The sequence below is a fragment of the Phyllostomus discolor genome, chromosome 15 (genome assembly GCF_004126475.2).
Source record: "Phyllostomus discolor isolate MPI-MPIP mPhyDis1 chromosome 15, mPhyDis1.pri.v3, whole genome shotgun sequence".
Classification (NCBI taxonomy): Eukaryota; Metazoa; Chordata; class Mammalia; order Chiroptera; family Phyllostomidae; genus Phyllostomus; species Phyllostomus discolor.
This window is the reverse complement of record NC_040917.2, coordinates 6074337-6098807: the sequence shown is the minus strand read 5'-3', so window position 1 is coordinate 6098807 and position 24471 is coordinate 6074337. Positions and strand designations below refer to the sequence as shown.

The window sequence follows — 24471 nt, the reverse complement described above, 5'->3', positions numbered from 1 at the left end:
ACGTAGTCTCACCACGCACACCAAGGTGACGACAAGGTGACAGATGTTAAGGAGGTTGAAGGTGGTCATCATTTCACAATGCAGTCCATCAAAAACACCCCTTGCACATCTTAAACACATGTAAGCTGTATGTGTAAAGCTGCGGGGGGCAGGGGGTGACCAGGAGTCTTCCGTTCACTGCAGGACACCGGGCAGGTTTCTCAGGCTGGGCCGGCACTTCCTGGAGCTCCGCAATGTTCCTGACCTCGTCTGCGTGGGCTGGAGCTGCCCGTGCCCCCAGCTGGACCCCTCTTCCCCACGGGGTTTCTACACTTGCCACCAGAGCCCTGCTTAACAGTGGAACCGCAGCGGATGCTGCTGGAAGCCACTGCGTGCCCTCTAGGAACGGGATGTTGAAACAACTGGTCTTAAAGAGGAAATCAGCCTCTGCTAGCACCACAAAGTTGTCCTCCTTGAATGCTGAGCAGGGCGAGCAACCTCTCTGGGGACTGCTCTTCTGTGTGGCTCTGAGTGAACTGAGAAAAGTTCTGCGGAGACGCCCACCGCCAGGGAGCAAGCGCAGGCAGCTCAGTTCCGTCCGTCCCCTCCTGTGTGGAGAGCAGGCAGGGCTGCACGGACCCCGATCTCAGCCCAGTTCCAGCGGGATCCACTTCTCCCTGAACGTGCCCGCGTGCCAGCACGTGACACATGGGGACACCGCTCAACACCAGGTGCCAGATCAAGCTCCAGCGTAACCACAGCCTCCTCCCCAGTTCCCTCTGTCCAGCCCAACTCCTAGCTTGTTAGCCTGACATCAAAGTAGTTGACCACTACCGGTGGGAATTAAAGTGTTTAGTGCCCCCACAATGCCTCCGGGCTGTTTCCAGAACACTGCTATGGCCTTTAAAAGGCAAACACACACACACACACAGTCCTAGAAACCTTGTACCCCAAAGGGGAAAAATCTATTTGATTTGCCCCAAAGCTAGAATAGAAATTTAAAGACTCCCTACTAAAATGCTTACGGAGAGTAATTTCTGAGCAAGCAACATCACGTCCAGTTTGGAGAAACTCCCCTCGAGCACCCTGTAATGGACTGGCCTCTTAAATGCATCACCTGAGCATGACGGTCTTCATGCTTCAGATCATGCTCACTCGAGTGCTGGCGTTTCAATCACTTTCACTGTTACTGTCACAGAGGGCTGGAGGGCCCCGTCTGACCACAGCCAGCAGTGACAGTGACAGGAACGTCCTGTCACCTCTTCCACATCACCGCTGAGCGTCCCTGTCTGTCTCATTCATGGCAGGACCCCCCACCAGCAGCAGCATCGAACCCTGGGAACCCGACAGAAGGGCCCAATGGTCCTGCTGCTCCTGGCCCAGCCCAGTGCCTGGCAGTCTGCTGTCACAGCCTTCCAGGTGGTTCCGACACCTGCTGCAGCTGGACAGCCACGGCTGCAGAGTCCTCGCCTGCCTGACATCCAGGCAGGGGCCTCCTAGCCTGAATCTGTGAACCCCCTGAAATCAAAGGCAAATGTGCACATTCCTGGGGAGAAGCTGCGCAGCTGCCAACACCCTCGGAGGGAGGCTGAAACCTAAACACTTGGGTGCCACGACCTGGGAGTCACCCGGTTCAGAATTCACTTCTGCAAATAAACACCAAGCCAAAATGTTCTCCAAGCCCTTTAATAGTCACTTAAACAGTTGAGGCACAAGCAATGATAAACTGCATTTATGTTACTAGAAAGAAAATTTTGTACGATATACCGATTATCTCATAATCTCTTCTGCAATAACATTTCATTTGCACACTCTGGGCCACAGATTGATTCAACAGGGTCAGAAAGCAGCAGGTCGACGGCCTGCTAGCCTACTATGCACACTGTACGAGGTTTTACATGTGAGGTGTGGACACAAGTCCTGGGAATCTGTTAATAGAGCAGCGCTGCTACCAGGCGAGCCCGTTCGAATGCTTTCCCTTGAAGTACAGATCGTGGAACCAAACAGACCTCCTCCCCCAAAGGCATGCCAATGTGCACTTATTATTCCCATATCCGAAGATTTTACGTGTGCAACACGAGCACAGGGGAACAGGCCGGCGGCCACCACTCCGCTCCCATCTGGGGCTGCGCACCATGTGGCCAGCATCAGCGTGACTGCCTGGTTCCAGGGGACTGTTCAGCAATTATGTGCTGGGGGCAAATTTTCTTTTTAACCTAACACAGCTGGCTTTCAAAAGTGGTACCTATTTTTAAAGCACCAAAGCTCTCATTTATTTAAATAAGAATGTGCACTTGGCTGAGTCAGCTCTGAAGTGCAGAGGCCACTGCCCCCGCAGCAAGCCTTCATCAGAGCCAGGCTTCAGCTGCAAGCGAGTGACAGTGACCTCCCGCTAGGATGCACTCCAGGCTCCGGGGCTCCCTCCCCCAGGCCCCTGCCAGTCCCCAGGGTTTCCAGGCCTGTTCTCTTGATCTCCCCCCCAACCCCACATTCCCTCTGGCCCTATGTTCCTTCTTCTCTACCTTCTGGTGGCCTCTGTTCTCTACACTTTTTTGTTTGGGCGGGTACAAGCTAGAAGACTGTTGCTACTCACTGACCAATGACCAACTGACCCTCTGCTTTGGACTGGGGATTCTATTAGTAAAATTGACTAACTAGCATGTTTCTACTGGTCACCCCAAAAAGCGTGTGCTAGGTGTAGTAAAAAAAGCACTGTTTTAAGGTTCAGGATCACAAGCCTGGAAGGAACCTGGGGAAGTCGTTAAATGTGTGAGTCGCCTGGTCCTCTTTTTGTACAAGGGGATAACAGAAGTTCAGAGATGCCACACGACTTGTCCAAGGCCGGGGTGGCGGTCCAGAGACAGAAACTGGAGTCGTATCCCAAACTCTTTCCTCTGGACCACAGCCACTGCAAAGCCCGAGGTTCAAGAAGTTTGTAAGTAAAACAAAATAAAAAGCCTAGTACACGTAGGAAGAGACTTTGAGATCGCTGCAGAGATTTTTAGACAGAACAGAAGCAGAGATGCTGTTTGGTTCAGCAGATCATTATTAGTGCCCAAGACCCTTATGCTCAGGTCTGATACCGAATCTGTGACTGCAGATAATGTCACTATTTTGTCAATAAGAGGTCCCATCACCTCCAGTCTTCTCACGTCTCCAGCCACAGGCTATACCTTATTCTCGTCACAACAAGATAAATGGATCAGATTAAAGGATTAAGGAGGTACATAAGATAAAAGCAAAGAAATAGGTTTTTACAAGCATATCATCTCAGTTAAAGGTTAAATTTCAGATTAATTTACAAGAGCAGTGACAGAACCACATGATTCCAGTGAAAAACAATGTTACAATACCTTAAAAAAATACTTTCAGAAATACTAAGCCAGGCAAGCATGCAAAATTTAGAGAATAAAAAAATGCAAGGCCTGATTGCCCCTCAGAAGGGTGGATTTCATAATGCTGAAGCACGACCAAATGAAGAGCTGCAAGGGACGCTTCTCTGGGTGCGCACGCCAACCCCCTCATCTCGTGAGTGAGGCAAGTGGGCAGGCAGCAGTGACTGGAGAAGCTGGACAGCTACACTGGGGCACACAGAGATCTAGTTCCCAGTGCTATTTGCAAGTTCATGCACCTACAACACCAGGAGATAATATCCAGAGCACAGTAAGCCACCACCTCCAACAAAACGTTTCCAGACCGATGCGCAGGGCGGGTGAGGCCGTTAGCTCCGCACAGCAGCACATCTTACACGTTTGCGGGATTAAGCGCAAAGGCGTGGTCTCAAAGACTTTAATGCCCAGTTTTGATAAACACAATCATGTTTCCACCCAATTTCCTGATGTGCAGCCAAGTGTACTAGCTTAAAAAAAGTCCATTCTTCAGCTTCCCCCTGCTTTCAATGCCTTTCAAAACTGAGCACTGGATATTTCTGATGTACGTAATATGATGTTATATGTACATTTTAATTACACATTTTAGGAATAAACAAAATCCATGATATTTCAGTAACTGATAGTGTATTTATAAAATGAAAAGCTCTATCAAAATACACTCTTCACTGGGAAAAATAAATAAAAGACGAATGGATCTACACAAAGTAGAAGTTGACTTTGGTAGATTTAGTGTAGGACAGTCCATACCAAGCCTAGTTGCCCTTATTCCCCCAGAGCTGCTCATCTTCCAAGTTAAGATTTTAAAAACATCTTTTAATGGAGATTATTGTGTTGACATTTGTCTCATTCCACATCATCTTCAGCCAAGCTCTGAGCACTTACAATTCTCTGAAAGAAGAAAAATATGTTTAACTCTTACAAAGTATAAGGATATAATCAGGTTCAACAAAAATGCCCTTTGTTTAAATAAAAATTAAAAAAGGAGATGCCTTTTGTATTCCAAGAAATAGATCTACCTAAAGTTTACCTATTCTGAGATTTCAACATTAAACACTTTATACATTACCATCTAAGAAAATAATGATCATAACTACTGTCAGTCTCATTTCAAAATTCAAACAAGTAAAGGAGGCATACCATTTTATTGTGCTACATGTTACATAACATGTGCGACAATTACATAACTGAAGTGAAAATGAATTCAAAATCTCTCTGTATTCCTACATAAACTGAAAATACGGATGAGTGCTAAGAATGCTGAGCATTCTATGCTCCAAATATTTCCCTTCTTGGCCTGGAAATGCTCCAAATCCTTATATGAAGAAAGAATGCAGTATTCTCCAATTAGTACCTTGAAAACAACATTTCTAGATAACATGAGACAAGTTAGCTGAGTGAAAAAGGTCATCTTTATAGAAAGGAATTAAGGCTTCATCCCGAATTCATCCATATTTCAAGATATCACATCCCCCTCAAGTCAATTTCCCCAAAGCTCTACATACTAGGCTGCTTTTCAAAGTGCAAATAACGTTTAATAAAGGGTTCTAATACAGGCGGGGAACCACATCAGTCAAAATAAAAAAGATTAAGACCAACTCCTTGGTTTTTCAACCCTCTCCCCTAATAAATCTCTGGGATCTGTCTTCTTTCACCCCTTTCCAATTCAGTGGAGTAAAGATCATTTTGAAGAATTACACCATCATTTTAGTGAGTTTTTAATCATACCAAATGTAGAAATTAAAACATGTAACAGATATGCCCTTCCAACAAGTAGATTCACTTGGAAAGGATTAAAAAGGAACAGCAGGAGCTTTACTCAACTCTTCAGTTACGGGTTGTGTACACAAATGGTGTCACCTTTCGCCCTATTCAGTAGGGATCTGGGGATGTAGTGAAACAATGCTGAACCCAAGCCCCACCCTGGCAGACGTGAGGCGCTGGGGCCTTTCGACAAGCGAGGTCAGAGGGGTCCAGGGTCCTTTACAACCTACTCGCCAGGCTATGCCATCCCGGCTCCTCCATCATGCCTCGGACCTGCATGCAGGGCCGCACATGAGAGGGGGCAGAAAGCCAGTGTCAAGAAGTAGTTGAGAATGGCCTGAATTCTGGGATTGGAATACTACGGTCTGACGTCACTCTCAGAGGCACACTTCCGGATCCATCTCTCAGACACGATCACTAGGTCTTACTCCCAGTCACCTGGATGTTTTTCCACTCAGGAAGAAAATTCCAAGCACTATTGTCTCGAGTACTATTTTCATTATATGGATGAGTTTCATGATTCCACCATTTCACTAGGTTCATTTTTAAATGCTAATGTCCCCAAAACACTGAATTCTCAGGTTCTGCTTTTATCACATGACGTTTCAAATCCTCACCTGACTGATCGTGGGAAGCTTAGTCAGAAGCATCTGGAACACCGGCGGGGGGAGTGTCTGCTGCAGCACCTGCAGCAGCTGCTGCGGCTGTCCGCACACGGCGATCGCATTGGTCAGGTGGTCCACGCCCTTTTCGTATTCGCCTGGAAGGTGGACAGGAAAACACACAGAACCTGAAAAGCCTCTGCCTTTGTCAGGAATTCAACTCTACAGTCTTCACTGCACCTCTAATCGGTACAGACCAAAAACACCATGTAAGTAAGAACTTGAAAATAATCTACAGTACATTCATGTAACTGATATTATGAAGCCATTAACAAGGACGGGCCAGCCTGTATGCGCTGGTATGAGGTATCTCCAATACACATACAAAAGGGGGAAAATTAAGGTGCAGAAACGTCCACGTATATTACTATTTGTAAGTCAGAATATTTCTGAAAGATTACATAAGAAATTGCTAACAATGGAACACCCTTCTATGAGAAGGGAGAACAGGAAGTTGGGGACTGAGGCAGAAAGAGAGAGAGCCAATTTCATCTTAAACTAATCCCTGGTACTGTATTACCACATGTAAGTTAAAAAATATGTGTTAAGTGATGCTATAAGCAAAATGGTCATACTAATAGAAGTGGCAGGAAGAAGCAGGTAAAAAAACAGTGGTTATCTCTGAGTAGTAGGATTTAGTCTTTTTATTTACCTACAAATTTTCCGCAATAGCCCTGGCTGGTGTGGCTCAGGGAATTGAGCTCGGGCTGCGAACCAAAGTGTCGCAGGTTCGGTTCCCGGTCAGGGCACATGCCTGGGTTGCAGGCCATGGTTCCCAGCAACTGCACATTGATGTTTCTCTCTCCCTCCCTTCCCTCTCTAAAAAATAAATGAATAAAATCTTTAAAAAAATTCCTGCAATAGTTGTACTACTTTTGAAAGAAAAAAAATTACACCAGGTATATAGTTTTTGAAGGTTTCCCTAACTGAGTAAGTACTTGAGAGGTGGCCCCTATTCTCAGTTAATTCCATTTGAAATCATACTCCAAAGACTGCCCCAAATTCTCAGAGCAAATGAATTTTACACTATTAAATACAGTTTAAAATTAAATATTCTATACAGGACTTTTCAACGCAGGAAGTCCTTTTAATGTACATTATTAAAAATCCTCTATTTGAAATCTTTTTTATTACAAATTTTTTAGAGCAGTTCAAGGTTCACAATAAAATTAAAAAGAAATTATATTTTCTTTTAAACAAACAAGCAAACAAAACCCCCTGGCTGTTGTAACTCAGTGGATTGAGTGCCAGCCTGTGAACCAAAGGGATGCCAGTTCAATTCCCAGTCAGGGCACATGCCTGGGTTGCAAGCCAGGTCCCCCAGTTAGGGGCATGCGAGAGGCAACCAATCAATGTTTCTCTTGTACATCAGTGTCTCTCTCTGTCCCCCTCTCTTCCTGTATCTGTAAAAATAAATAAATAAAACCTTTAAAAATTGTTTAAAAAGCAGAATTCAGCAAAGAAGCATTAAAAATAAAACAGAAAATCTAAAATACAAGACTTGGGTCTTTTGCATGGGCTTGCACTTCCATCAACAGACTCAGTAATGGCTCCACTGACTTGAAAATTAAGGTGCCGCTTGGCCATGGAATACTCACTTCAGCCATTGACTTACAGGCACCAAGGGGAATTACATGGTTGCCTGGGGACAGTAGAAGTCTCGGTAGTAACTTAGACATCTTTATGAGCACGAAGGACAAAATGTACTTGAAAATGTGTTTGCGTGAATCGATGCATCACAACCTGTATCTTTAGACACAGGTATCAAGTGGAAACAGCTACCACAGTGGTATGCGTGGAACACAGGGGATCACTGAGATGCCTCCCAGATCTCCAAATCCACTGTGAACAGTGTGTGAGCAACCGCAGCCCCTCAGTGCAGGTGAAGCCGTTTCCTGTCTGCACGTGCGGCCTGCCCCCAGTCACACAGCCTGAGATAAGACCTTACTCAGTTAAAGGGACACATGTAGGGAAGAGGCCTGGATGAAGGGGAACCTGTTGAGCAATGAAGTTCACCGCCCACAGTGCTTATGCTTCCCCACCTGGCTTACTCTGATACTGACCTGTACTCTGATCCTCACCACCTGAGTCTTCTACCTCTGGCTGGCTTGTTAGTTTCCACCAAAAGAAAGCAAGCTGGGCAGCTAAGTAATTCTCTGGGTGTGCTGGGCTGAAGTGTAGGACTGAACTTGGACAAAAGATCAACTGTTCCCTGTCCCTCCTTAACCTGCCCCATCACCATGGGTAACTGTCCTCAATCTGGATCTAACAGCTCAAATCAGACAAAGGGCCACAGTGCACGAATCTCTAAGATAATGGAAATGTAAGTAATAAGGAGTACACTATATTCTACTATCTGTGTAAATTAATTTAAAATGTTTGTATTTTGGGGGAGTTAGAAGAAAATTTTGGTAGTATAGACATCTTTATGAGCATGAAGAACATCATTTACTTGAGAATGTTCTGCATAAACTGAAACATTATAATCCTTAAAAACAGATATGAATCACTACACATGCAAAATCTTCTATTCAGATATTAAAGTAATATAATTACCCTGACTGGTGTGGCTCAGTTGGTTGGGTATCATCCTGCAAAGAGGGAAAGTTGCCAGTTCGCTGTTGGGTCAGGACACCTGCCTGAGTTGTGGGTTCAGTCCCCAGCTGGGGCATAAGCAAAAAGAAACTGTTTGATGTTTCTCAGCCTCTCTTTTCTCCCTCCCTTCCCCTCTCTCTAAAATTAATAAAGTTTTTTTAAAGTAACATAATTATATCCTCTCAAATAATCCTTGTGATGATTTCAGTGCTCTATGATTAAACCTCACATTTTTCTTATTTGTATTGGGGAAAAAAAGTCACATAATTATTTTCTGTTAAGTCATTTTCCCATTTTTTACTTATCGCCTACTTCACAATCCAAAGATAATCACTTCCTCAAAAAACCCAGTTATTTTTAATTTTTAAAAGATTTATTTAATTTTAAAAAGAGGGGAAGGAGGGAGAAAGAAACATCGACTGGTTTGTCCTGCACACTCCCAACCGGGGACCTCACCCACAAGCAAACCCAGGCATGTGCCCTGAGTGGGCACTGAACCAGTACCCTTTTGGTTCACAGGCTGGCACTCAATCCACTGAGCCACATCAGCCAGGGCAAAAAGTTATTTCTTGGGAAAGATACAACAAAAGGTAAAGATGGTTTGTCACCATCTTAAACTTTTAGTCTGTTCTCATAAAGGAATCAAAAAACCAAAAGCATACAGTGCAATACTGTCTTTATCTCTTACGATACAGTGATGAGTGTAAGAAAAACTTGAAGCTTAAAACAAACCAACAAAAACCAAAACCAAACAAACAAACAAAAAAACCTTGCCCCAGGACATGCTGAGAGAGGAGAAGGGAGGGAAAAAGAGAGGGAGCGAAACATCGATGTGTGAGAGAGATCTGTGAGATGCCACCTGTACATATCCGGACTGAGGACCGAACCCGTGACTTGGCAGTTTATGGGACAACACCCAACCAACTAAGCCACACTGGCCAGGGCAAAACTTAATACATTTTAAATTAATGACAGCAATTACTTTAAAGCTACTTCTGAGAGAAGAGCTAATTTAACACTAAAAATATCTGTAAATATTTTAAGACTAAATTACTGAATGAATTATAGTTCTCACATTTTTCAATTTGATCATTTCAATTTCACAACAGAAATTTTTTAAGTATTGTGCAATGACTATATTCTCTAAACAACTTAAAATGTCCCCATTGTAAAGATTATTCATTACCTTCTCTGTATCAAGTGAACATAAGACTCACTCAAAATGTATCGACACAAGAAACATTAATTTCTAGAGCCAGTCTTAAATAACACAACCCTCACATTACTAAATGCCTAACAGCTTGTCTTGGAACAGTCACACACTGCCTAATGATGGGGCTGCATTCTGAGAAATACGTCGTTACGCAATTTCAGCAGTGTGCGAACGTCAGCATGCACTTACTTACACACACCCAGGCGGCAGAGCTTACTACACACCTCCCATGCTACGAGCCTGTACAGCAGGTTACTGTACTGAACACTGTAGGCAACTGTAACACAGTGCTAAGTATTGGCGTATCTAAACATAGAAAGGTATTGTAACTTTATACAACTGGCAGGGCAGCAGGTTTTGTGCAGGAGAAAAACAAAAGCTGTTTATCTGTATTCCTGAGAGACCCAACAAAACGGAGAACCTCACCAAGGTGGCTGAAGCCACCCCCTTAAACACCCTCTCCAGCAGAAGACAGAAGAGGATGGAGGTGGGGAGAAGTCGGTTATAGGAGGTGACCGGGAAAAGCACAGTAAACAAGGTAAGACTATTCTAGACTGAAGTCACCGTCTTCTGCACTGATAAGTTTCTAGAGATAAGGTCACCCTCTTCCCAGTACAAGGAGAGGGAGACCCCCTGACAAAGGGAGATTTCCCTTACACATGTAGATACTTTTCACATAGGGCACCTTCTCCTTCGTTTTCAGAGCTGCTCCCATGTCAGTGTTTCTTAAAATTACCCAGCCTAAAATAACCCTTTTGCCGAAGAGACAATTTGGGGTGACAAATCCTGTTCCCTACAGCTTAGACCAGGCATGACAACAAACACGTAAGTAATGTGTGGCTGAACACCCCGTTGCCTAGCAACATCTACAATGTTCCTAGGCAACAAGAAGTTTTCAGCTCCACTATAATCTTAAGGGTTGAGCGTTGCATATGTAGTCCACCCTTGACCAAAATGTCATTACATGACAACGCAAGACTGTATTTACTTTAAAAGGTTTTATTTATTTATTTTTAGAGGGAGGGGAAGAGAGGAAGGAAGGAGAAAAACATGGATTAGTTGCCTCCTGCACGTCCCCAACTGGGGACATGGCCCACAACCCAGGCATGTGCCCTGATCAGGGATCAAATTGGTGACCCTTGGGTTCGCAGGCCAGTGCCCAACCCACTGAGACATACCTGCCAGGGCACAAGACTGTATTTAGACAGAAGTTAGAGTAACTGTTTAAGAAACAGCTGTACTGAAAACAGGGCCCTAACACCGAGGCCAGAACCTGGTAGTGTTCCCTAGTGTTTAGTGTCTTCTGGGAGGTAACAGCAGGCCTTCTCCGCAGCGTCCAGAGACCCTGGACCAGGCTGGGTCAGACGGGTCCCGGGGGCTCACCCAGGCCCGAGAGGCAACAAATAGGTCCAGCTGGCCCCGTGGCAGCCAGAACCCAAACCCACCTGTGGCGGGGCCTTTGTGCACAGACCCGCCCTGCGGTCAGGACCCAGAAGCAAGGCTGCCGCACCCGGATCTCAGTGAACGACCCGGCCCACCCGGAATTCTTTTCTGTTTCTTCTCACCTTCCCCATTGCTCCCTAGATGGCTTGGCTCCTAGACTGTCCACCCAAGACTCCCGAGTCAGAACACACAGCACGTGTAGTTCCTCCTTCTGCCCCTCTGAACTCCCTCCAAGTCCTCACTCGGGGAGACGAACCCGAGCCTTGTCTCTGGTCCTGCCTGGCTGCCTGCCAGGTCAACCTTGTCCTCCGTGGAGGACCTGCTGCCTCAGAGCAGTGTCTCCTCTGTGTGCAATGGGCAACAGAACACCAGGTGTGGTGACAACAGCACACCGAAAAAGCCCCTTATCATCAAAAACTTACATCAGCGGGGAGAGTTCTACCTAGTTTTCTAGCCTTTTAATAACTATTGAAGAAAATTACATTGGCCCTACAGTGTCACTTGTCTTAAAAAAAACCCGATACCAAACCTAGATTTCACGTCTGATCTAACTGCATTTCCAACCTCTCCCCGAAACATAATCTTAATGAACCAGTCTGCAATTTTCTGGTCAAGAACCAATAAAGTACTCTGTCATCTAGGCCCTCCCCCAGCCCCACAGAAAAAAGCAATCTGCATGGTAAGAACCCTTCCTCTCCCCCCCACCAAGAAAAGATGTCCCCAACAGAACCCTTTTTCTTTTACTAACAGCTCCCATGTCCCACCCTGCTTCCTATAAAAACCTTCCATTTTGTATAACTCCTTGGAAAGAGCGTCCTTCTAGTTGCTAGACAGGATGCTGCCCTATTCATAAACCGCTTAATAAAGCCACGTAGATGTCAAATTTTCTTGGTTGAATTTTGTTTTCTTACACGACTATTACCTTGGGCTAGTAACTCTTCACCAAGCTGAATCTCTTCAAGGAAGAATTTCTGAACAGCTTCAGCATCTTTAAGGTCAGGTAACTAGAAGCAGAATAGTCAATAATTGATAACAAAATTATGTCAGGGGACATAACCAATACACAGACAATCATACCACTAAAAATAAAACCAAAAATTGAAATTTACTCTTCAACAAAACTCATAAGGATTAGTTTAGTATCTGCATTGAAATAAATGTAAGAAAAAAAATTTATTGATCAAACTGGTATTGAACAGTTCTTAGAAAGCTGTGAGTCAAACCTGAAGTAAAAAAGGAATAAATACCTCTACCATATAACACACACATTACCATTTTTTGACCATCATTATCATAGATTTTTATGTAACTGTACTCAATACATTCTTCTATTCCAACATTATTTTGTATACATTTTACATGCCCTGAAAGATGATTTTTAAATGGTAATAGAATATACCCCTAAGGAATATACAGTTGCATAATCATTGCTGGGCATTTGAGGTATTTTTAATTTTTTGCTATTACAGTTGTAAGCAGCTTTATTTAAACAAGCCTGCATTTCTGTGTTTTTGTTTTACAGTTTGTTACACATCACCAGACCAAATGATTATGATAATATATAATACCACCAGCTATTTAGTGTGTCTTTTTAAAAATGTAAACTTACTATTAAAAAGTTCCTTTTTATTTAAAACCCTAGAGTCCTACTACTGTAAGGTTTTGGTTTTTGGATTATATTATGTATCACTCCCATTATCCAACATGGGTGAAAAAGATTTTAATTTCTGAAAGTGAAGGCATCTCTCATTGACTACCCCAACCTACAGCAAGAATTTGATCATACCTGAATCTAAAAATACATACCGACACATGTCTTTAATATACCTATTTCCTCTACCCTTGAATTGACCACTAAAAACGTGATGGACACATCTCAGAAAGGTAGTGTAGACACAACAGAACAAGCATGTGGTTGTCTCCCAGTTACCAACTTTGCTATGATCATGCCCAGGCAGTTTGCTGCACTGATTACAAATATTTCAAAATAACAAAATGCAACATTTATCCATTAAATTTTGTCTTGCCTCACCTGGCTGGCGTAGCTCAGTGGATTGAGCGCGGACTGGGAACCAAAGTGTCCCAGGTTCGATTCCCAGCCAGGGTACATGCCTGGGTTGTAGGCCATAACCCCCAACAACCGCACATTGATGTCTGTCTGTCTCTCTCTCTCTCTCTCTCTATCTCTATCTCTATCTATCTATCTCCCTCCCTTCCCCTCTAAAAATAAACAAATAAAATCTTTAAAAAATTAACTAATAAATGATAGAAATTCTACCAATTGAAAAATATAGATTTAAAAAAAAATTTTGTCTTGCCTCAACTGGCTTCAAAAAGAACCACTCCTGATCCAGTAGTCCAAGTCCTGGGAATCCAGACAATGGAACTAATGTCAATAAAATAGAAAAGCTATGTTCACATTGATTAACATTTACTTACTTAATTTACTTACACATGTCACAGACATTTTTTTATCAAGCAGATAAACCTATGTGGTCATTTAAAATAATCATGAACACAGGATCTATGAAAAGAAAAAAATGAATAAAAAGATTTATATCTACATTTACATATTACATCTAAGTGAAAAAATGTCAAGTGATGAGATTCTGGATCAGTGGGTGCGAATAATCTTACATAACTTTTGAAATGAATTGCACGTGGTTCTTCTAAAGAAAAAAATTAATAAATGTTTTACTTTATTATTTTGAAGCAGCTGAGTGATGTCTGAGCCCACTAGTTTAAATGTCTTCTGGAGACTACCACCTTAGTGCCCCTTAAATACGGCTCAGACAGTAAGGTGTCTGCTATTATTGCCAAAAAAGGGGGGGCGGGGGAAAGGAAGGACTGGATGGATAATCTACAATTGAACTCACTTAACTATTCCTAAAAACAGCAAGCTATAGTTTAAAATAGATCATCAAGCTAGCTTTCTCAAAATATATACTTGAAGTAGTTTTAAGTAATTATTCCTATGAAGTATATGATACAAGGGTGGGCAAAGTAGGTTTACAGTTGTTCATATGGAAAATACAATAATAATGATACAAGAATGAACTGTTTCTCCTACTCACAACTGGAAACCTATTTTTGCCTGCCCCTGTACAATTTAAACAAAAAACAGATTAAGTGATTACCTTGGAAAGTCCAGCTCTCTCTTTGGCAAGCTTTTGTTTCTTTCTTCCTGTAAGAAATGAAATATGTTCATTTTGTCATTGGTAAAATGAGAATCAAAATAAGTCTAAATGCGGTGGCAGCCATTCATTGCCTTTCCAAAACATTACTGACGCTTGGGCTCTCAGGTCTCCTTGCAACCTGCTGGTCAGGTCACACAAATAGGTCCACTGGTCAAGGAGCTGGGCAATGTCACATTTCCTGACCAGGGGCTTTAGGATCCGTCATTTACAGGATGGAGGCAGCTCTAACAGCTGGGTCTCTTGAGTAAATTACAAGAAGAGCAAGCCTTCCCCTGCAACCTTCCCAGGCCATGAAACATCAGCAAGAATTAAGCCACCACTGTTAGGGAGTTTCATTACTGAAATGTAACAGATTCTATTTATTGAATGTTGAACACTGACTGGCATTCTTAAATGGGGGCGGGGGGACTCAGCATTTGAAATTTTTTTTATTTATTTTTTTATTTATTGATTTTTTGAGAGAGAGTGGGGAAAGGAAAGAGAAACATCAGTTTGTTGTTTCACTTATTTATACATTTATTGGTTGATTCCTGTATGTCTCTTGATGAGGGATTGAACCAACAACCTTGACATATTGGGACAATGGTCTAATCAAATGATCTACCCAGCCAGGGCAAGAAAATTTTCTTTACAAAAAATAAAAATAAAATAAAAAAATAGCCCTGGCTGGTGTGGCTCTGTAGACTGAATGCCCACCTGGTTCAATTCCCGGCCAGGGCACATGCCTGGGTGCCCAGCTGGGGGCATGTGAGAAGTAACTGATGGATGTATCTCTCACACATCAATGTCTCTATCTCTGTATTTTTCCCTCCCTCCCCCTCTCTCTAAAGAGGAAGGAAGGGAGGGAGGGGAAGAGAGAGAGAGAGAGAGAGAGAGAGACATGGACAAGGGGGAGGGGAGAAAAAAGAAAAGAGTTTACACATTTGACAAAAATGCTAAATTTCTAATTCAACTATTGCTGGCTAAATGAGGAAAACAAACCTCTGCCTACAGTCTCTAAGATGTTTTTTTTTTTTTTGTCTTGTGTTTGCTATGGAACAGCAATATTACATCTCAGGAGTACGAGATGTTTAAAATCTTAATTGTCACTTAGTCAACCCTTAAAACCAAATAGGACTCGAACAGCGTTTAAACTGCTGGTTAATCGCACACCCCCCGTGAAGGTGCTGGCACAGAGGAAGCACAGGCTTTGTTTACACGCCAGCTCTTCCCCTTACTAGCAGTGCCGCCTGGACAAGCTACAGTGACCTGGCCCCACTTTCTCTCCTATGCAAAACTGGTCTAAGAACAGTATCCGCGCTAGTGCTGTGAGGATACAATGAGTTACTGTGGGTAAAGTACTTTTTAACAGTGCCTGGTTCATAACAAGTGATATAAGCATTTGTTATTGATCTAGTTCAATACTAATTCCTGAGCTAAAAACTGCCAGTGACACGGAGAATAGCCATATGGCATTCCTAAGAAAGTAAGGCTCTAATACTTATTACTTGGATGATCTCAAGCACATAAATCCCTGCTTTCCAAAGACAAAGCTCCCTTAACTTTACTACTGTGAGAACAAAGCCATAATAAAGCAAGTAAGCAAGCAAGCAAACGTGCTCCACAAATCCGAATCCCTACCGTGAATGAAGAAGCAGTGCGAGCTGTTCGCCTCGTAATTTACTGTGGTCAGGGAGCCTTCCTTCTTTTTTAACTAACCTTTCAAACTGGCTTTAACCACACCCATATCTCTTGCCAACCCCCACCCCCATAAAACAAAGTGCTACTATTATATGGTTTAATACAATTTTAGCAGTTTCAACAGCAAACTACAGGTTAAAGTGGATCTTGCATATTAATTTGAAGACTGCCCATTTTTCCTAACAAACCACCTTTCCTCACTGTTCATCACTGGGCAACTAACTGTGGGGAAAAAGAACACGTAATATTTTCTACCCTCAACTTGCCCTCTTTCGGCAGGAAATAGTGAATGACACCAGACTAGGTTAACTAATTCCTAAGCATCACAGCACAGACTAGTGCTTCAAGGAGAGCGCCCAAACCAGGAGAGGATGGAAGGAAGACTTCACAGAGGAAACTGACGTGAAGGCAAGGAACGGCTGATGTTAAGGTAAGCACTCGGTAAGTTTTAAATACTATAATGCCAGGACGCTATTCTAAATGATATAGTTAGCTTATTTAATCCTCACAGTAACATGAAGACATGTGCTATTATCACTCCCATTTTACAGATGAGAACATCGACCAAGGTCACAACTAGTTAAGAGGTACACGGGTACTCGGACCCAGGCAGCTGAACTGCACAGCGCGTATACTCGCTCCAGCATTACTCTAAGCTGCCTCTAAATGCTGCAGAAGTGAAGATGTTTCCATCAAAGTAAAAGTCACCTCAGAAAGGAACATGGCAAGTTCACGGAGTAAACAGAGAAATACCACAGCTATAATTTATGTAAAATGACAAAAATGGTAAAAAAGAAAAAAAAACAGTAGAGAGAAACTTAGTTTCCATTACTATCCACTTTTATAACTGCTCTTTTACAGAGTGGAGAGGAGTGTGTTGTTGCTGAATGTTGGATACAATTATCAACTTTAAAGATTGTTAATTGCTCTAAATTTCTAGCAATAAGATTACAATTCTGGCTTTAGTTTCATAAGACAACTTGTTACATTAACTTATTTTCAGATACAGTATCTCTATGATAAAGGGACAGATGGTAACAGGCTAGCAAACCAATCAGCAAAATCAGGCCTTGACTCAGTATTGGCTAGATGTCTCAAGGGCTATTGTGTAAGCCTAAAGGGTCAAACTGTCTACTTTTTAAAAAGTACATATTAAAGCCCTGGCTGGTGTGGCTCAGTGGGTTGAGCACTCGCCTGGAAACCACAAGGTTGCCAGTTGAACCGCCAGGGCACCTGCCTGGGTTCCAGGCCAGGTACCCGGTTGGGGTCTGGGGGCGTATGGTGTTTCTCTCCCTCTTTTTCTCCCTCCCTTCCCCACTCTAAATCAATCAATCAATCAATCAATCAATATTTTACAAACAAAATAAAAAATACAGAAAAAATATAAGCTAACAAGAAGTCCCAAATTTAAGTCATTCTAGTAGCATTCATTTAACCAAGATTACTTAATATATTTTAAAATGATGAATCGCTTTATACAGTACTGTATAAAAACACACCTGTGGTGAGAATAATAATTTGGAAGTTATTATAAATAATTTTCACTTATTAATGATTAGCTGAATTAATAAAAATTATGCCACAACAGGCCTCATAATCTGCTGCTATTGAGACACAAAAATCCAAATAAATTAGAATCCCTGATCTAATTTCAAACCTTATTTTAAACCTAAAGACTCCTTAAAAAAAATTTAAAAAGCTAACAAGCCAAAGTGAACCCTCTGAGAAACTCTGCAGATACAACTATTAGAAATTAGACTATAAAAACTCAAAATTAACTACACTGAATTACACAAATGCAAGACACCCTCAAGTTCTTAAAGATCAGCCAATCACACAATTATCTTTAATCAGATTACAAAACTACTCTGGATTAAAGTTTTAATTGCTTAAGAAATATCAAATAAATTATATTCATAATCAATCTTCAGCATTCATCAATTACTACGGGACAGGCCTCTATGGAACTCCACCTTTATTATACCATTTTACAAAAGTGAAACTAAACCTTGAAGTAGGTTGCCCAAGGTTACTCAGCTAATAATTTAAACCTGACCACTTAAATCATTAGGCTACTGCTCAAATGAGAGGGTAAATTAATGAATTAAAGATGGAAAATAAATTTTGAAAGGGCAGGTTTCTTAATCTGCCTAAAATCGTAGTTTTTATTTAAACCAAAAATTAGTTTGCTCAAGGTTTCCAACAGTAAGGACTGCAGCATTCCCAAAGGAGAAAGTGTTAATCCATTCTGTACAGAGCTTTGCATCTGCACCTACTTTTGAAACTAGGGGAAACTGATCGAAATTCCGATAGTTACACTTATGGCCGGCTTATTAATGGAGGACCTTCCCCTCAGTCAGGAACGGTGGCGGACACTTCAAACATCTTACTCCTCACAAAACCAACGAGAAGCCAAGTGGCATTACCTCACTTGACTTTACAACCTAAAAAAATAAGATTCAGAAATCCCAAGATTATGCTGCTAACCTGTGACTAAACGAGGCCTGGAAACTCAGTGCCAAATCCAAAATAGCATTCTTTCCATTAGTCTACCTAACCTTAAATTAGATAAATTATCTCTTTGTCTCTGCCAGCCTAAGACGTGAGATTGGGAATTCGCTGTCATGCTGTAGATGGTATGAGGTCAGCGTGGTCCATTGCGGAAGTCACTAGCTACACGTGGCTGCTGAACACATCGAGTTTAAAGAAATCTTATGAAATAGAATCACTTTGTTCTTCCTGAGCTTCAATAACTTACATATCAAATTTAACTTCAATAACTGTTTCAGCAACCAGGTAAGTTACAAACTATTTCTCATTCCAACATATGTGCTCTTCTATTGTTGCAAGTGAGTATGCCTCCAGAATTCAAAGATCACAAAGGTTGTGGTGACGTGATTTCCCTCTCGTGAAAAATCCTCACAAAAGATGTCGCAGGTATGAAATAAGACTGAGCCACAAGAGAAGCGCAGTCCTTTGGACTCTCCTGCAATTTCTGTAGCATTCACTCATATCTTGGAAGCACTTAGAGCGAAGCTCCCAAGAGGGTTTAAGAATGCAACGACGATACTGCGTCGTATTTGAGGACTTGGGCTCACCCAGAAACTCGTAAAATATAAAAAACGAGACTTTTCCGTTAAAAATAGGTTTTAAAAGGTGAACGCCAAGAAAGAAACCCAAGCTCCCCACAACACACGCCATAAGTTTTAATACAGACAAGAGTGCATTTATACGACCTAAGTGGGGAAAACAAAATGGGAAAATCGTTCCCGTTCCACCAAAATGGAGGGATCACGCAGGGAAAAGAGCAGCCCTGGGGGCGCGCGACAGCGCCGACACCTTTTTCCGGTTGGTGGCTCCTCGCCCCAGGCCCTAAACACCACGCGGCGACCCGCCGCCCCGGGCCCACCCGGCGGGGAGGGAGCACAGGTGGAGCGGCGGCCATGGCGGGAGACAGCAGGCTCGGGGCAGGGGGCCCACTCACGTTCTCGCAGCCTGTTCTTGAAGTTGGGGTCACTCCGTCTCTTGCGGTCGAAGTAGATGCAGTACCCGATGAAGAGGGCCCCGCACACGCCGGCAGCGATGGCGCTGTTCCGGCCCACCATCTTTTCTCGACCGCAGTAAGGGGTCCGCAGCCGTGGGGTCCAAAGAAGAAGCCGTTGGCTACGAACCCTCGCAGCGGAGCGGACCGCACCGCTCAAACTGGCGCTCGCTGCGGAGGAAAAGGAAAGGCCGAGCGCGCCATTTCCGGCCCCGTCACCTGAGGCCCCCGGGCCGTCCGCGGCAGTGCCTGAGCAGAAGACCCCTAACCACCGTCAGTCCCGGGCAGTGCCTGCGCGGAGGCCCCCGGGCCGCCCGCCGCAGTGCCTGCGCGGTGGCGCGCGAACCGCTTCTGCGTCTGCGCAGGGGGCGTGGGCGGGGTCTCTGAGACGCCTGCAGTGGTGTGCGAGTCTGCATCCAGAGTGTGCGAGAGGTCGTGCACGTACGCACGACTGGAGCTGGCGGGGGTGCAAGGTTGCTGACGTCAAATGCTTCACTTTCTTTTGAAGTGTTGCCAGCCTGCGACTTGTTTCTAGTCCAGTCACAACCCATCTTGCAAAAAGCACCATAACTAGTTATTGAGTTTCAAAAGAATGTTACAATACGGTATTCCAGGTGGAAGAAAACAAGATGCAGCAATGCTAGAAAAATATAACCGGTAAGAGAGATTGAAGGAGAAAAGAAAACGTGAGTTTTATAGCCACACGAAACATTATATATGTAGGTTAAATTTTAAAAGACAAAACCTTGGGCAGATACCAGACGGCAGTCCAGCCCAGGGCCCTGGGTCCTCTGCCCGCTGCTGGGCCGGTGCGCCGAAGCGCTGCGCCCCGAGTGACAGGAAGGTCGCTGTTTGTTAAGCCCGCAGACACCTTACTTTCTTTAATCCAGCCTTTGGTTTTGATTTTTTTTTTTCCCCCGTTGACTCAAAGTGGCCCTACCTAGTAATCGTTAAGACCTCAGGACTATGAGGCTCGCTCAGCATCCAGTAAGTCTTAGAAACCAGGTGCTGGGTCAAACTAAACGGCCTCAGTTGTTTGGGCTCTGGACCCATGAAAGGAGAACTTTCACACAGAACAAACCGTTGCAAAGCTGGGTGGAACAACTCCACGGCCGACCGCAGAGGCCGATGTGGTGGCCAAGCACGCCCCGCCCTGGCAGCCCCCGGGCGGTGGAGACCGGGACCCGACTCCACTCTCAGGCACCACGAAAACCGATGTCTCCCTGTGTAATTCATCCCCCGGAAGCCCCTGGAAGCCAGGTCTCTGAGTAGGAGGTACCTGTGACTCCGGGCATGGCGCCATCTCCTTAAATCCTTCCTTTCCTGACTTCAAACTCCGTAACATATTCTCTGCGGCCCTGGCTGGGAGTTACGCCGAAGGGCTGGCCCAGGGGCTAGCGGACAGTGCGAGTGTGGAGTTGGTACTTTGATCCGGGTCATATCTGGGAGTCGAGGGGGGCGGGGGTTGAATTCAACTTTGGGTCCTACACGGTGAAACCCGAATAAAAACTCTGGGCACGGAGCCCAGGAGCTCCCAGGGTTACATCGGTGTGCCACGTCTAGGGCCGGGAGGGGTGCCGACCCCCCAGGGAGGGGACGATGGAACCTTTGCACATTCCCAGGCCTCTCCCCACGCCGCTTTCTCTTTGGCGGGCTTTGATTTGTATCCTTTTGCTATAATAAAACCTATCATAGCTACAGGACATTCCTCAGTTGTGAGTCCTTACAGTGGGTTGTTGAACCTGGGGTTAGTGAGGACCCCCAGTCCTCACTAACATTGACTGGCTGCTCAGAACAGTGGCCCAGGGCATCCCCTCCCCCTCCAATTTGTGACAGCTGTCTAAAGTGAGGGTTGTCCTGTAGGGACTGTGCCCTTAACCTGTGAAGTTTGGGCTAACCCTGGGTAGTTGGTGTCAGAAGTTACTGCAAGGGTGCCTTGGAAACATTAGGCTGGAAGCCCTAACCTGGAGCCTGGGAAGGCCCTTCAGCTTAAATGACAACTCCACTCTCCGAAGTGGAGACCCTATGGAAGACTGGAAATTGGACCCAACACACAAGTGCAGTGCCTGGACTGGGGTGGGGTAAGAAGGGCTCGAAGGTGCGTATGTACTGAAGCAAATTATTGAGATCAGAGGACTGCACATTCTTTGTACCCTGCACACAAACATTCTTTATTCTTCCCATCCCTAAAAGCTGTCAGGGAACGTCATTGGATAGAGGTGTATCCTGAGCCCCAGGTGCACTGGAACACAAAAGGCTTGTCCAAGGAAGGCTACACAGGTGACCCAATGCTGAGAACTTGACCCTCTTGAAAACGGGACATTACATGGCCCCTAGATGGACTACCCTTCCCTGTCCCCACGCTGTGCATAGTAAATACAACATGAATGTGGAGGTCACTGCTATGAGGTGCAAGAGACCGGGTGACATGTTACACAAAGCAGAGCAACATCAGCACCTGTGAAGCCCTTACCCACTACATTTCTAAGTATCTGTCATAAGAATCCTGCAGTAGAAACAGTCTGGAAGTCCCCTAGACACTTGTTTGTGAGTGGAATCATTCGTGGGTTGTGGAATGACCTTGGTGGGCCATTACCAGTGTTTCCAATAAAATAAAATATCTGACACCGACACTTGTAGTTAAGATCAGTATATGAAACTTTCGTGTCAGTTACCTGCCCCCATCTTTGTACTGGCCACAGTGTAAAATTAAAGTTACTGTAGGTCAGAGTCAGAAAAGTGTGACACCACTGATCTAGACCAAGACCCTTATTTCACCAACCAAGATATTTAGATAGAGACTTGTCCAAGGTCACATACAGCCCTCTGGGTTAAGAATCACATGCCCTGACACCCTAGTCCAGGGCTCTTTATATGAAAACCTGAGAAATCAAAAAAAACCCCACCATGTTCAGGACACTAAAATTATATGAATCTATAGACATTTTTACTATACGGAACACATAACTACATATAATGTACCCTATAAATAAAATATACCCAGTCAAATTGTATACTATAGATCTAGTCCATGTAGTTTATAGATAATGCATCTTTAAATTTAATTGGAAATATGTGCAAAAATGTTCACACACCAAGTAATAAGGATATACTTATGAAAAAACAAGGTTCTAAGCACTAGAGAGGCTACGTAACCATAAAAAATACTCAACCCTTGGATACAGGACAATGGAGCTGTTTTCTACAGAGCCACACTGTAAAGATTCATGAAGTTTTCCTTGTGCTATACCAAGACAGGATTGTCAAAATAATCAGTAATAAGTCTCCCAGTCCCCTTATCCACCTGAGGAGGATGATACGTGTCCGATTCTGCCTGCCTCCAGTCAGCCCCTGGCACCCTCTGGTTTATTCCTACTCCTCCCTACTGGGCACAGACTTGGTATCTTAGCTGTCTTGGTAGGATTTGTGAGCAGGGACACCAGCTGTGTCACCAAGTTAAGTCTCAAGGGAATGCAATGATATTCTTGTCCCTTGTTGAACTTTTATACACTGTGACTTAATCACCATTTGTATCAGACGATGTTTCCTTTAAATACGATTTTTTTGAAAGACTGTTTCATTCTATGGGCAACATAAACTGAAGAATCACATGGTTTCCTAGGAGAGTACCTTTCAAATGAAAGAATAGAAATAAAAATAGAAACCTGCTTATAGCCAATTTGCCGAGGGCTTTAATAACCAGTGTAATCACTGGTTAACAAACAAGAAGAGCAACATTTTACATAATTGATGCATGGGTCACTGGTCAGCAGTGATCACGGAACGCTGCGGATGGCTCGTCAAAACTCGAGAAAAACATGCACAAAGACAACCAGGTCCTATGGGGGAATAGGAACAGCAGGGCCACTCCTCATGTGGGGAGCGCGCCACTTGGCCACCCTCCCTGGTGGGGAGAGCGCCCTGTTGCCCCTCCGGAGAGGCTTTTTATTGGTTTCATTTGCATAAGAATTCAGGTAAAAGCTCTTTACTCATTGCTAGGAAGTAAGGATCAAACAATAGATAACAAGGAAGTCTGAGGGCCTATTTTGAGGCAGGATCAAAGAGCTGTAAAACTTTAAGGAACAAACTAACTTCCTTCTTGGACCCTTCTCATTCAACTGAGAGCATTCTAAACAAAGCAGGTTTCACAGTAATTTACATATTCTTTCTTAGGCCTCATCACCCGGGGAACCTCCCTTTTCAGCACAGAGCTGCACCACCCTGTCATTATTTCAGGCTTAGGTGGAGCAAGGGAACTAAGGCAGCCAAGAGATAAGGAGATTTTCTCCCAGAAGATGAGAACTCAGGCTATGTCAAAGCTGAGGAGCCAGGGCCCATCACCCCCTTTTGCTGTAGCTCCCAAAGTCCTTCCTTAGCGGCCTCCCACGTGATCGTGCCTGTCTTAGGTTGTTCCCCCCCATGGGGAATCCTACCCGTCATTGGCTAACCGACTAAGCTTTGGGGTTCAGTTATGAATGAAGCAGCAGAAGCAGCACTCCTGCCAGGGAGATAAGCTTTTGTCTCCTTGCTGGCTTATGGTTCCAAGGGCATTCCTTTAGCCTTAGTCTAGGTGGGGGTTTAGCAACACATAATACTTCATATTCCTGTTTGTTTTATCATTTGGTTGATAAAATAAAAACCCAGAACTCCAATTATCACAAGTGTAAGAGAAAGGAAGAAAAATTAGTGGCTGTTTTATATAAAAGCCCTCAAACCCCTTTTTAGGGACTGTAATTAGACCTTATCAGTATTCCCATTGTAGCTGTTTAGATACTTTGACTAGGTCCAATCAGTAAGAAAGTTTAATGTTTTATTTATTATTTTAATTTTCTTAAATTTTTTTTAATTAAAAACAATTTTTAAAGATTTTATTTATTTTTAGAGAGGGAAGGGGGAGAGAGAGAGAGAGAGAGAGAGAGAGAGAGAGAGAGAGAGAGAGAGAGAGAGAGAGAAACATCAATGTGTGGTTGCTGGGGGTCATAGGCTGCAACCCAGGCATGTACCCTGA

General features: G+C 43.8%; 1 protein-coding gene and 1 non-coding gene across 2 annotated transcripts; both read right to left on the bottom strand.

Moving 5' to 3' along the window:
- Nucleotides 1–1651: 1651 nt before the first annotated feature.
- On the bottom strand, nucleotides 1652–19816 carry TOMM20 (translocase of outer mitochondrial membrane 20). Its single transcript, XM_028531363.2, has 5 exons — nucleotides 19407–19816; nucleotides 14183–14229; nucleotides 11968–12049; nucleotides 5750–5892; nucleotides 1652–4259 (listed from the first exon to the last, which is right to left on the bottom strand). The coding sequence occupies exons 1-5, from the start codon at nucleotides 19525–19527 to the stop codon at nucleotides 4215–4217; spliced, it is 438 nt and encodes a 145-aa protein (XP_028387164.1). The 5' UTR covers nucleotides 19528–19816; the 3' UTR covers nucleotides 1652–4214.
- Nucleotides 18849–18983, bottom strand: LOC114512498. The gene has a single exon (XR_003685805.1). It is a non-coding gene; the product is annotated as a small nucleolar RNA SNORA14 (small nucleolar RNA).
- Nucleotides 19817–24471: the final 4655 nt, after the last annotated feature.